The 13,442-nt window shown below is 39.9% G+C and overlaps 1 protein-coding gene across 19 annotated transcripts in view; it reads right to left on the bottom strand.

Annotated features, from left to right (window-relative positions):
* The window catches only part of myo18ab (myosin XVIIIA b), a 112,198-nt gene that overhangs the window by 59,178 nt on the left and 39,578 nt on the right, over window positions 1–13,442 (bottom strand). For 6 of the 19 annotated variants that reach the window (XM_084127115.1, XM_084127103.1, XM_084127116.1 and 3 more), the window contains exons 4-16: window positions 10,950–12,173; window positions 10,214–10,306; window positions 9,907–9,972; window positions 8,469–8,576; window positions 7,367–7,432; window positions 6,372–6,459; window positions 5,830–5,936; window positions 4,153–4,329; window positions 3,291–3,501; window positions 2,483–2,625; window positions 1,967–2,067; window positions 1,730–1,793; window positions 1,465–1,609 (exon numbers count right to left, since the gene is read on the bottom strand). In XM_084127115.1, coding sequence (XP_083983241.1) covers window positions 1,465–1,609; window positions 1,730–1,793; window positions 1,967–2,067; window positions 2,483–2,625; window positions 3,291–3,501; window positions 4,153–4,329; window positions 5,830–5,936; window positions 6,372–6,459; window positions 7,367–7,432; window positions 8,469–8,576; window positions 9,907–9,972; window positions 10,214–10,306; window positions 10,950–12,173 — 2,593 coding nt within the window. Of the gene's footprint in view, window positions 1–1,464; window positions 1,610–1,729; window positions 1,794–1,966; window positions 2,068–2,482; window positions 2,626–3,290; window positions 3,502–4,152; window positions 4,330–5,829; window positions 5,937–6,371; window positions 6,462–7,366; window positions 7,433–8,468; window positions 8,577–9,906; window positions 9,973–10,213; window positions 10,307–10,949; window positions 12,174–13,442 lie in introns of all 19 variants that reach the window. The other 13 variants (XM_084127106.1, XM_084127107.1, XM_084127113.1 and 10 more) reach the window with 8 other exon arrangements.

Raw genomic sequence — 13,442 nt, 5'->3', positions numbered from 1 at the left:
AGCATTATTATTATTACTACTACTACTACTTGGCATAAGTCAGTAGTTACTGCTCTCTGTATTTGGTTATTATGTTTACTACCGTCCAAAAGTTTGAGGTCAGTAAGATTTTTTTTAATGTTTTTGAAACACCACCAAGGCTGCATTTATTTGATCAAAAACACAGTAAAAACCATAATTAGTTCAAAAGAACAGACTTTATTTTGAAAAAGAAAATTTAATTTATCATTATAAATGCCTCTGCTGTCTGAAAGATAGTGTATATCGAGCTGTTATTGTGAAATAAATATTTTACAGTCTTTTACCAGAACGTACTTGCCTGTACTGAGAAGAATAACATCAGACTTGACCAAAGTAAATACAGTTCCCAGACAGAACAAAATCAGGCAGAACTGCACTGCCCCCTGCTGTATGAACAGCCAGGTACAACTGAGTGACTCGAGACAAAGATGTCTTAGAAACATTTAAGGCAGTGTCCTGAACTAGCTGCTAAACAAACAAACAAACAAAAAAAGGTTCATCAGTTGTTACGTTTAGTGTCAGGTAATGTTAGTCTTCAGTACCACCTCAGGAAACTGAAGCAGTATTAGTAACTCCTGTGAGAAATAAGGCTTTCCCAGACGCATTTGTCTGAAAGAGATACAGGGAAGGCATGCAGGTACAGGAGAAAGTACCAGACTAGAACGAATGGCTGCATTGCAGACACCGAGGAACTCAGTGACTGCAGTGACAATATATCAGCAACAAACACATCGCATATAAATCAAGACAGACAGAAGGCCATGTATTCAAATTCGAGCCCCTACACACATCAAGGGTTCCCAAAGCAATTACCGGACAATTGTTTATAAATAATAATTTTATAGAAATTTCACTCACAAAATGAGCAATTTATAGTAAAAGAAATGTTTTAGAGCTAAGAACAACTAAAATGTTCATGATGATTTAATTAATTTCCAGAAATTTTGCCATGAATGTGGACTCTAGAAGACAGCATGTAGATACAGTAGTCCAGTTTGGAGTCTGGTGATTAAAGGGTTCATTACTACATCCACATCTGACTGCAAGAGGGGGAAGTGATATCACTGACTGTGAATACTGAGCCATCCATCCTCATTAGAGCTAAAGAAACGCACATATCTCGAAACTCCTCAGCATCAAACTTGAGCTGCTTGTCTGTTCTCTGTTTGAGCTCAGTAAGCAGACAGTAAGACGGCCTTAATTAATAAACTCTGTTTCTGTGCTTGTTAGGCACTTTAAATGCTTCATCTCATTAATGCTCTCAAGTTCTGATGTGTAAAGAGAAAGCTGTCGAATACTTCTGTGAACTAAATTAGCACTGAGACAGCAGTGCAGGGCTTAAAGGGGGTTAAATACGCTTTGCTTTGCTAAGGGGGTTTATGCTTATTGGTGACTTGGGTTTGCTTGAAAGTAACTCCATGATGCACCACAGTGCAGCATTACCTTTGGTGGCCCCTGCAGCTCCAAGATGATATATGGCGCCAAGGATGAGCCACAGAGCTTTCTGTTCATCAGAGGAAATGCCCAGCACCTTCATAGCTGCCTGCAGTTTAGTAAACTGTTGTGATGCCTTTTGCTTGTCCTCAGGCTGTGTACACACACACACACACAAAGAATATTAAATGGGAATTCTAATATTTTAAAAACTAAATATTTTTGAAATGATTTTGTCTCTGCTGCTGGCAAACTCCATCTATTTTAAACTAACCTTAGATTGAGGCACAATCCCAAAAGCACTGTTCTCTGCAAAGTGGTTAAAATGCAACTCCGTTCTGTGGGAAAATGGAAATACAGTCAAGCTATTAAATCATACAGTCAATATAGAGATGTCTTCAATAGTGCAAGCTTCTGAGAGCTCTGAAAGCTTTCTCAGACAAAATTAAATATAAAATTAAATAGCAAAAGTACACTGGTTTCAATCTGCATAAAATTATGCTGAGTTCACCTGACTGTGCTGTCTGCTCCTGCCATCATGTAGTAAAAGACATTAAAAGTGGACTCAGTCTCTGGTCGTTTCACCACCCTCAGCTTCTCCAGCAGCATGGTCTATATATAAAAGAAAGAAATTCATGAATTATAAAATGTATAAAGTTAACACAACTTTACAACTGAGCAGAACAAACAAATTATTATATAATTACAGTAGGGGTATTATTGCACAAAATGGGTGGCTTTTCTATTTTTTGGTGGATTTTTTTAAAATATTAATAATGAAAATATTATTAAAACTATTAAGATGATACCATATTATTATTTAAAACAATTTATAAGACAACTAATTAATTTTCATTCATTAAATTTGAAATTGTTTTATTAATATTATTTATGAAACTGAAAATTACTTTAACAAATGGGGAAATAATGGTGACAGGGTGGGCAGATAGATTTTTTTTATTTATTTTTTTTATAAAAATGTGCATATTTATTTAGATATGACCCAGCACAATGTATATCCACAAACCTGGATGGAGGCAGAGGCCACCTGACCAGCCTGGTCAAAATCCAGCGAGACGATCTGGGAAAAGCGGCTTGCGTTATTGTTCATGGAGGTGGCACTGTTTCCAAAGGCCTCTAGGATTGTGTAGACCGCTTGCCATTTCTCAGCTGGAGGAGACACACATTAGTATTTAACTGTTAAGGACTCACTCCTTAATGTGACCACACTAGAAGAGAGGCTCTTGCATTCAGAGAGAACATGCAGATAACATCACGGCCTCTTTAATGGTATAGTTGATGAGCACTGTAGTCTTCATTAGGTCATTATTGACCAAGCAGGGGCTGAGCAGGCCTTGATGACGGCTAATTATCAGAGTGCTTTAGTGGGCATCATTAGCACAGCCCTCATCTGTCACCCTCTTCCCAGCTTTCTCACTCTCGCCACGCTGTACGAGCCCATTTCCAGTGACCACATGACACCCTTCCATTCACCATTTACCACAGGCTGTTCAAGCTTTTCAAGCACATGGTGAAATAATATGCAGATAAAAATGGAACTGCTCAATGATATTATATTGGCCAAAATTAGCAATTCTTAAGGTATATTGTTTTTCTAGGCTCGGGTGAGTGGGTCAATGGGTTGGTGGGTGGGTGGATGGGTAAATGGGTTATTGAGTGTGTGGGTGGGTGAATGGGTGTGTGGGTTGTTGAGTGAGTGGGTCGGTGGGTGAATGGGTGGGTGTGTGGGTGGGTGGGTCAGTGGGTGAGAGGGTTGGTCAGTGGGTGGGTGGGTGAATGGATGGGTGGGTTAATTGGTGGGTGAGTGAATGTACCAGTAAAAATCTTTCCGGTGCTGCCGGCGATGGACACCAGGTACTGGACTAAATGCTGGCAGTTTGTGGTCTTGCCACTGCCGCTCTTTCCCAGAAGCACAATGGACTGGTCCTGTCTTGTTGTCAAAAGATTTCGGTAGGCGGACTGGGCCACTGCATATATATGAGGGGCTGTGTCCTCTCGTCGACAGCCTTTGAACATGTGCATCACCTGAAATGACACAGAGAAAAAATAAACGTATAACACACCCGAAAAACATTAGGCCAAGTTAATAATCTAAGAATCTTAATGTGTTACAGAGCATTTATTTTCTGTACAACAGAAAAGTCAATAATGAAAGCCTCAAATGTAAACCCATAAACATAAATTTTCCAATGAAAGGAAATCAATAGCTGTTAATTTGAAAAGAAAGTTGGTGCGAATGTCTCTCAGGCACAAGTACAATAACATCATCATATATATCATAGTTTCAGCTATTAGGACAGATACTTACTTAATTAGGACAGATGACCAAAAGAATTGCGCTTCTGGATTGCAAAAAAATTCATGGCTGGTACTTTATCTTGCATGAAATCCAATAAAGCTCATTAGCAGCTTTCTGCTGCCCATTTCCTATTGCGTTTAACCAATGAAGGGTTGTGGGGTTGTATAAAATATAGTACCCATAATGCATTGCTGCCACAGTGAATAGCTCCGTCCATAATCACATACTGTCGTGAAATAATGCATTTAATTAAGAAATAGATGGTTATGTGAGTATTTTCCACCTTCTGTCACATGAATATTCTGTATTCGGATACTATATAGTAGAGAAGTAAGCTAATTTGGATGCGAGGAGTGTGAAATAACAAGGGCTCTCACCTTCTCCGAGTACATGGAAGGGGCGCTGATAGGGTTGATGATCACCATGTTGGGTCCGGCGTGTGTATGGTTGAGGTTTCCTCCATAGCGCTGGCGCAGAGAATGCATGACACTGGACTCATTCAGATAGACCAGAGCTGCCAAGTCTTCGCAGCGGTCAAATGAAGGCGGGTTCGCCTGGGTTGAGGGGTTTAAAATGTAAAGGTCATAAAATGCAAGAAAGCAAGAATGGGAAGAGTGGAAAAATTCCTTAATATGGCAACAAAAAAAAGAGAGTGAGAGGTTTTAAATTGAGGTGCCTCAACCATAATAGCCTCAAGACTTCATGCCAAGTGTTTAATGCAATTTAAAACTTGTCAAGCTCAACTCTGGATCGAGCTTTGCAAATCATTGAACAGATGGTTCAAAAGCTTGATTTGAGGTCAGCCTTGACATTATGGAAATCATCAGCTTCAAGATGGCCTTCACCAGGGGGTATGCAAATTAAGCGACTGTGCCAGGCAGGAAGTGAATCAATAATATCTCCCAACATACTGTATGTCTCATCAAGGCTTAATAGTACAAACTCTGAAAATGGCAGCGCTGACCTCCCAAACTATTCTATTAGACTTGAATGTGTCTATATTAGTCAATCTGTCCATTTAAAAAAATTGGGCCAAATCCCACCTGTTTCTCCATGACCCATATCCTGTCTTTAATTTCTCCCACCCTCTGCATGTACCCAGGGCCCACCTGTGCATGTCTAACCCTCTGGATTCAGGCCAGATAGAAGCAGAGTTCTGCAAGTAATCCTGTGGACGAGCCCTGCAAACCTTAAGGTTCATTAAAATACACATCTATTCTGATTTTGAATCCACAGTGCCACGGTGAAAGGAATCATTGTTTTCCATTGCAAGTCTGCAATCTGAACTGTAAGTGATGAAATTAGATGAGATCCTGCAGTGCATGTTTTCTATTCTATTTCCTGGCAGCACTCAAAAACCAGCACAGCATGACTGGTGTAGTAAGCAGTTCAGTATTTCCCATACATTGATTTATTTGTGGAGGCCAGCCCCATTCATTAAGTAGAATGTGTGTCTTTAATATCGTGTTTTGTGCCATTGATGTCAAACAAACTAGAATTGTGTCCATATCAAATCGCAAAAGACTGTCTGACTGCACTGCGCAAAGAGAAATGCGCACTTCGCTCACGCTTTCAGCGCGTTATCAGCTCCGCGTCTCAGTCAGTTCACAGTGAATGAATGCAGACAGTGAGTTTAATCTGTGCATGTGCTGAGTTTAGCGTGCATTTGGGAATATAATGGGTACCAGTTAAGCATTATTTTCACATTTGCATAGTTGACAATTACAGCATTTCACTAGATTTGTAATGGGATGCGTTTGTAGACTTTGTTTTCCGCCAAAATAAAAGCTTGGTCCACCTACCACAGTTTTACAAAATCCTGTAGTCTAACAAATCATACACTGAATCTCTTCAGAGTTAGAATCAGAATCTTGGAGTCATTTTCAACACAAAATGAAGCAAGAACTGTTTGTTTGTGAAACAAATCGTAATAAATTCTATTTTAATTATAATAAAAACATGAAACAGAAATAGTGAAACATGCACGGATGAATTGTGCACAATAAGATCTATAACCTTCATTTAGATGGACACAATAAGCCTGCAAAACTGACCTTTTCTACGTCATCCTCGTCCACATCCAGTACTGTCCCATCATGCTCCAGTTTGATTTTTACTTTCCCCTCTGGTAGACTGCCAGTCTCCGTCTTCACCACTGTAGCTGTGAGAATACCAGAGAACACAGTAAACGTTTTTATTTCTGAGTAACTGCACAAAAAAATCATTGTGGAACAAAATTACAATAGACTTCTAATATTGTAGTGCTGTTAAATCACTCCTTATTTTAATAGTAATAAATCTCACATTAAGTTAAAAATGACAGAAAATCAAAAAATGGACTCTACTTCCTTTCTTAATAAATGTCCCTGGTGTTATTTTATGCAAAACGTAAGTGCACAATAGAAAATGTTTTCATAGTCTTTCATCGAAATGTAATGTTCTCCATCTCTAAAATGACTCTCTCTTCTACTCTAGCTGAATATTCTTATTCACACAGGAGTTAAATGAGCAGAGAATGCCATTTCATGTTGTCTTAAACTTAAAATAACACAGTTTGAGTGATACAGAGTTCAATTTGCATGGTTTTTGTACTAACCGAGAGAGAATCCATCCTTGTGGACCAGCCACACTTTCTCCGAGCCATACCATGCTTGCTCTGCAGCTATCTGCTCCTCTGTTTTCACCTGTGAAGAGACCAACACCAGCCATTAATGGTGAACAACTCATTATTTGTGACTTTACACAGGCCTTTGACCAGAAACATCACCAACGCTTCAAATCCACAGCATGCATTAGTCCACACTCATGGGAAAAGGACTGCTATCACTTAATGACACAAAAATGGTATTGTAACCCTGATCTGAGACATCTGTTAACATAATAACTACTAAGGTAAAAACAGGTCCCAGATCAGCCAAAAAGAGCATTGTTTCCCAACGTCTATAGTGGGAAATAAGCTTGAAATGCTGTGGGCTGTCATGCAAGATGGGGTGAGTTGAACCACAGGTGTAGATGAAGCCAACTCGGGCTTCAAATGATGGACGGGGTCAGATTACAAGCCCAATGTTCTGGTTGTCTGGGCATGTCTGATTCCACTGCACTCATGCTTGACCTACACACACAGGTCTGAACATGAACTCTACCGCTGTGAAGGGCTGACAGTGAGAGATAGTATATCAGTTGATCCACTGATGGGATGGAGTTGTATTCCAGTTCACATGCTTCTATCCTCTGATGTTTGGTTAGTATACAATGTTATGATTGTAGATAAACCAGTACACTCTACAAGTACATGAAAAGGGTAGGAAACACTACAGCACAACCACTGTCAGTGCAAGTTAATAACAATCCAATGCTATTAAAATGTTAGATGAACCCATATTACTATTTGCCAGATTGTCTGTTTTGCTGTTATGTTTTTCCATCTGAGTGTTTCATAATTATGGGCTCTACGGCTGGGGTCTTTGTGTTGTTGATGAAATGGGATGGGTGTGAACACAACACTCCACAACACAAGGGCAAGTTTGACACAATAGGTCAAGGGTGGGATTAGGCAGGTGAACTACAGTACACACACAGCAGAAAGCAGACCTTAGGCTGGGCGGCAGCAGCATGGTCTGCCTTTAGGATTGCCACGGGATCCTCCTCCACCTGTCCCTGTGAGACGGCAGGCCAGCATGAGGGGGCAAGAGCAGCGTTAGACATCATAACACTTTATAATGTGCATTTCTCAAAAACACACTCATTTATCAATTTAATAGCCTGTCTCAGCTCCACACAGAGCATCTAAAGCATCCTGTGAATAAAAAGGGTTATTGATCATGTGATATAAGGCACTGGTTACACTCTGGGACGTAATGGGTATGAAATAAACATTCAGCAGGGAGAATCTCATAAAACCAAGAACAGGTCATAATTAACCTCTCTCTCTATATATATATATATAATCCATAATTTATATATATAATAATATGTAATAATTAATTATATATAATTACATGCAATTATGCATAATTTCATGTGATTCACCCATGTAGTAGATTTCTACATCTGCATTAAATTATATTATTAAAGTTCCACATGGTGTATGAGAGTATAGATATTAAAAATGAAATAAGAATCTCTGAAAATATACGATTGATACAAACAACAACAGCATGGTTACACAACACACAGAGGTGATGCAAGGTGATGTAAGGATTTATAAAGACACTATGTTAGTGATATGAGGCAATGCATAAATTAGATAATGTTCAGAGCCTGAGGCATGAGACAGCAACAGGCAACGCTCATAAATCAAAGTCTTCAATCAGAAGGCTTATCCACTGCTGTTCACTTATAAGTTGATCATCTGGACAGCAGAAGCAAATTCACTAACATATTGCCCTAATTTTTTTTTCATTCAGTTACAGCTAACCCTGAGCCACCATGCGCTGCAAAAACACTGGCTTAAAATTATCATTCATAAGCAATGAACAAGCAGGCAATCCTTATATCAAAGATATGATATGTAAACAATGGGGTTCAGTTAGCCAAACTAACAACATATTTATCATTTATCAAGTCATAAATCTTGATAGAAAATGTAAACATCTATTTTTGGCATAAAAAAAGTTGATAATGCAAGCACAAAAGCATAGTCATGAATGAAGGTGGTGGGGGGGGGAGTTAGAAAGAGGAACAGAGGGCTTACACTCCAACAGGCCACACGAGCACACACTCCGGCCAAGCCATGGAGGGGCACAGTGGGGGAAGAGCCCTGTACCTGAGACGACGCAGAGGCACTGGCCACAGGTTCCAGCTACACCAGCCAGCCAAACAATCACAGTCAGCCACAGAGACGGCAGTGGATGAGAGAGAGAGGTAAAGATGAGACATGTACCCACAGATGAAAGGACAGCAGGCACATGGAGGTGAGATGGGCATGCCTGAACCATAAAAACCTGTTTGCTAGATACTAAAGTTGTTATGCACCACATAGCAAATGGAAAAAGTGCATGAAATTGTGATAAATAGGACAGGACCGGTAATAAAAACAGACATGGGGTTTAAGAGACTTATCAAAGACAACAACAACAGCCTCTAAGCTCAGTAGACATCAGAGCAGAGGGCTGAGCTACAGAGTTTTAGTATTTCAGAGAGGAAAAAACATCTATTTGGTTGGTCTTGTAATATCAAAGCAACCCATAATACATAAATCAATACAAGCTCTACTCCAAAACCTAGTGAGTTGCCTTGTAGTAAACTCTCTACATAGGGAGCATCCTAAAATTATGTCTTGAAAATGATTGAATTGAAACCCTCTATATGGAGGCAGCAATGGTCACTCAAACACAACATACAAATAGCACATAGAGAAATGTAGCTTGGCATCACCATATGTTACTAAGCTAATCATGCTCTATGCACAAAAAAATACATAGCATAAATACAAAGTTGGGTAAATAGTTTATAAATGTTTTTTTTTTTTTTTTAATGAACATTAATTTTATTCAAAAAAAAAAAAAATTAAGTGTTTCTCTTTAAAATTGTCTGCCATTTTTAATTGGGTTTCTATTTAAAATTTTAACTTTTCTAATTTGATTTTTTATTTAATTGTTTTTTCTTAACAGGGATCAGAAACCACTGGGGGATAAAACTACACAAATCGTCAGATGTTTTAGGCTAGCTTGTTTAAAACTTTGCCTACAGCTATTTTTAAAAGGGGTTTTTGGAACTGCATTCACAGTGTCTATAGGCAGTTCACTAGAGTTTGGAATGAAGCCATAAATTATTTTTAAAGAGACAGAGTTAAGAATCATTAGATGTGAAGGCAGTATGTAGTCACTATGCTCACATTAATGTCCTTAAAATCCCTTTTCCTCATTAACAATGTAGTGTCTTAAACTATTTCCCCATGAGTACTCAGTCAGCATAAACACTTTCAGGCTTTAAAGTGCTTTATTTATAGGCCTACAGCCAGTGCAGTGAGAGACACATACTGGATAAAGCATTTTAGCGAGAGAGAGAGAGAGAGAGAGAGAGAGAGAGAGAGAGAGAGAGAGAGAGAGAGAGAGAAAGACAAAGACAAAGAAGCAGGAATGAAGACAAGATAAGTGAAGAGAGGAAGAGGAGGAATGGATAGGCATTACAGATGCAGCGAAGATCCTCTCCAGCCGTCTCTGTGCTTCATCAGTGGGACTCAGTGGCGGACTCTCCTATAGGTCAGACCACCAAGAAGAGGTGAGTCTAACTCAGACTATGCACATGACTTTGTTATTGAGAAATGTTATGTAAAGTAGCCAACACCAATTTATTCAAAGGATAAATTGTAAAAGCACTACACAGAACCTGGTTGAAAGCAAGCAAAGTCACAAGTGTTTATGTTAGCCATGCTGCATTCCCTTCCTGGAGAACTTAACAGGCATGTCATCTAACCACTGCACAGCATGAACACACCTTTTTAGACAAGGTTGGTAGAGTGGGTTTAGAAATGCTTCCAGGAGAAGGTCTCCCTGCTGGAGTTGGTGGAATACGTACGGCTGTCTTCACCTTTACATATCACATCCAAACCACACACAGTGTCACAAAAGTCAAGTCGTTTAAGGGATTGACGTCAGTAACCATGCAACCAGACACAAATTAGTTCACCAGTTTCTTCTGGTCTTAAATTCCATGTAGAGAATAGAACCAAACCAACCATCCAACGTCCACAACACTATACTGTATTGAACACAAGTTCAAGCATCTAATCGCAATAGACGTGAAGGACTATAATGCGTTAAGAGCTCGCTCAAGTCCTGGGGAGCTAAACCATTTAGTGCTTTGTAAGTAATCAGCAATATTTTAAAATGTATACAGTGTTTAATAGGGAGCCAATGCAGTGTTGACAGAACCGGGCTAATATGGTCATACTTCCTGGTTCTAGTAAGAACTCTAGTTTAGGAGAAGAGTGCTGCTGTCAAACAACTAAAATCCCAATTCAACCACACTTCAGAGAGCAACAAACCACAAGGAAACATGCAGGTAAAGTGTTTTGAACAAAAAAGAAACAATGCAACCAGCTAAAATTTGAGCAACTTGCTCATTTACAGAGAATATAAGGTGGAACACAGTAGTACTAGTGGGTACACGGCATACACATTAGTGCACTCCTCACACAGCAACCCATGCAAGTAATCACTGTGATCAATACCTCTGGTTTCTTCATAGACATCTGTTTATGGGTAGGAATGAACCCTGATGGAGGGGCAAATGGATCTGTTTTGAGGGCGGGGGGGTTAAGGGTGTTGGATTTACCAGGAGCGGTTGGAGCAAAGTTAGCAGCTGGGACAGCAGGTGTAGAACTGGGGATATGGGGCAATGTTTTGGGATCTGGAATAGGAGCTGAAGGTGGAGAAACGGTAGGAGCTATAGGAACAAATCCAGAAGGGGTCATAGGAGAAGGTTTTGGAGCAGGAATAAAGCCTGCTGGAGGGGAAAGAGTAGGTGGTTTTGAGATTGGGACAAACCCTAGGGGTTTTGGTGTAGGAACAAATCCTGATGGGGGAGAGAGTGGATTGGGTTTGGAGGCTGGGATGAACCCTACTTGTGGTGAAACAGGAGACTTATGTGTAGCTGAGGTAGTAGCAGAAGCTGAAGTCTGTTGCTCTAGTTTTAGAGCCTGGGAGGCCTCTAGTTTCGGCAAAGTTTTATTCTGTGCTGGTTCAGAAATGTCCTTCTCTTCAGACTTTTCTACAGGTTTTACATCCTCTTTTTCAGCAGGCTCATTAGTGCGGATCCGATGACGAGGTTCCCTGGTCCTGCCTCGTGTCATCAAGTTAGTCAGTCCAGCAGAGATATCATCTCTTTCTTCCTTCTTTATAGTATCATGTTTGAAGGAGAACACAGGCACTTTCACGACTTTTGGTACAGATGCTGGTTCAGGTTTTGGTGGTTCTAAAACTGGTTTAGGTGGTTCCGGGGACATGGTTGCAGGGATTGTTGCTCTGTCTTCTTCAGTAGGAAGTACCCTCCTAACCACCCTGCGCACCACCTTCACCACCTTCTTACGGGTCCCACCCTGCAAGTCCTCTGTGAGCTCTGGCTGGCTGGCACTTGCAGTAGTCTTGACACTACCATTGAGAGCACCATTCACTTTGCTTTCTCCATTCAAAAAAGGTTCAGGACTCAAGGGAGCTCGAGAAGGCTCAGGGCTTTTGAAGCGCTCCGGCATCTTGGGCATTTCAGACAACTTGCTGGTCGCCATCTTATCTCTGTTGGGTGATGGGCTCTTGACCCGCCTGAATTGAGACTGGGACTGGACCTCTGTAGTTGTGTCCCAAACAGGCTGAGGACTCTTGGCACGTAGTAGGCCTCTGCCAGGTTCCAGGCTGGGCACTGACTGGGAGCGGCTATTCAGGCTGCCATCGCTATCAGACTACTCATCCGACAGATACATGTACAAAAGTCAGTGAGGAAGAATAGAAAGATATTCAATCACTGAGAAGACAAACCAATAGCTAAATCAATATATAACACTTTAAATTACATACAATCTCAAAATACTCAACCAGCAGATCATGTAATGCTGTCTTGTTCCCATCTACGTATTCCTGATTAATTTGCTGTTCTATGATTAGGGCCACTTGGCACCACTGATGGTAGAGTAAAAAGATCTCAGAATCTTAGAACTCTCTTGGGAAATCAAACTTCTTCAGATGACTGTCTTCCAATAGTAAATTTAATGCTGTAAATATCGTCTCTTGTCACCAAAAAAAAAAAAAAAAAAACTTGGCTACCAAACACAAACTAGGAGAAAGGGAAGTAGAATGCTGGTTTCTACTGTCATATTATACAATCGCTTTGTATGCAGGAGAGAACCGAGATTGCAAAGGTGAACTATCACATAAATATACTTCTTCACTTTTTGCTTTTAAAAATTCTGCACACAGCACTTCTCCAAGCAAGCATGCATGCATTGGTACAATCAGACTGAAAGTACACTCAGACTGAAAGTACACCCCATCTTACTCCCTACCATGCTGTATCTAATACACATTAATACACACATATCCAGTAGATTCTGTCAGTGCATTATGAGATATTCTGCATAGACAATGTTCATCTGTCCATCTTTTGCACATAGCTCACTGCTGCCCAAGCTATTTTACTCTACAATATAAACAACACCATATATTTTACCAGAAACGTACTGCTTTCAAATGTAAATTTCTATTATTAAAAAAAGGAACAGAAATGAAAGGTTCAGGCTGTTGTCAAAAAAAATCCACTCTAACACTTCAAATCATACTGAGACAGAATTCTGATTATGGTGCTTTACTGTTATTTAGGAAGTTTGTTTAACCAGGCTCTTTATTTAACCACTGACCTCTCATTCAAAGCATAGCATGTGGTGTGCACTTCTGCACATCAATCAACAGCTTAACAAAGAATCGAACAAACTCCTCTATCTTCATGCCGACATAACACCATTTAGAGGTAAATTACTATGCAGCAGGAGTGACCGTGAGGAATCAATGGTCCATATAAATAAAAGATGTTAAAAGATAATTTGACTATTCTTAAATACACTTTCTCTAAAATGGCATATTGTTGAAGCAGCCACTCAATCAGGCTTCCTGTGACAACAATTCTGCATCCTGTGTCAAAACAGAGGGACTTGGAACTGACAGCATATTATTCTGAA

Source organism: Abramis brama (assembly GCF_963993115.1).
Source record: "Abramis brama genome assembly, chromosome: 10".
Lineage (NCBI taxonomy): Eukaryota > Metazoa > Chordata > Actinopteri > Cypriniformes > Leuciscidae > Abramis > Abramis brama.
Note: the sequence above shows the minus strand (reverse complement) of the source record. Positions and strands in the feature narration are given on the sequence as shown.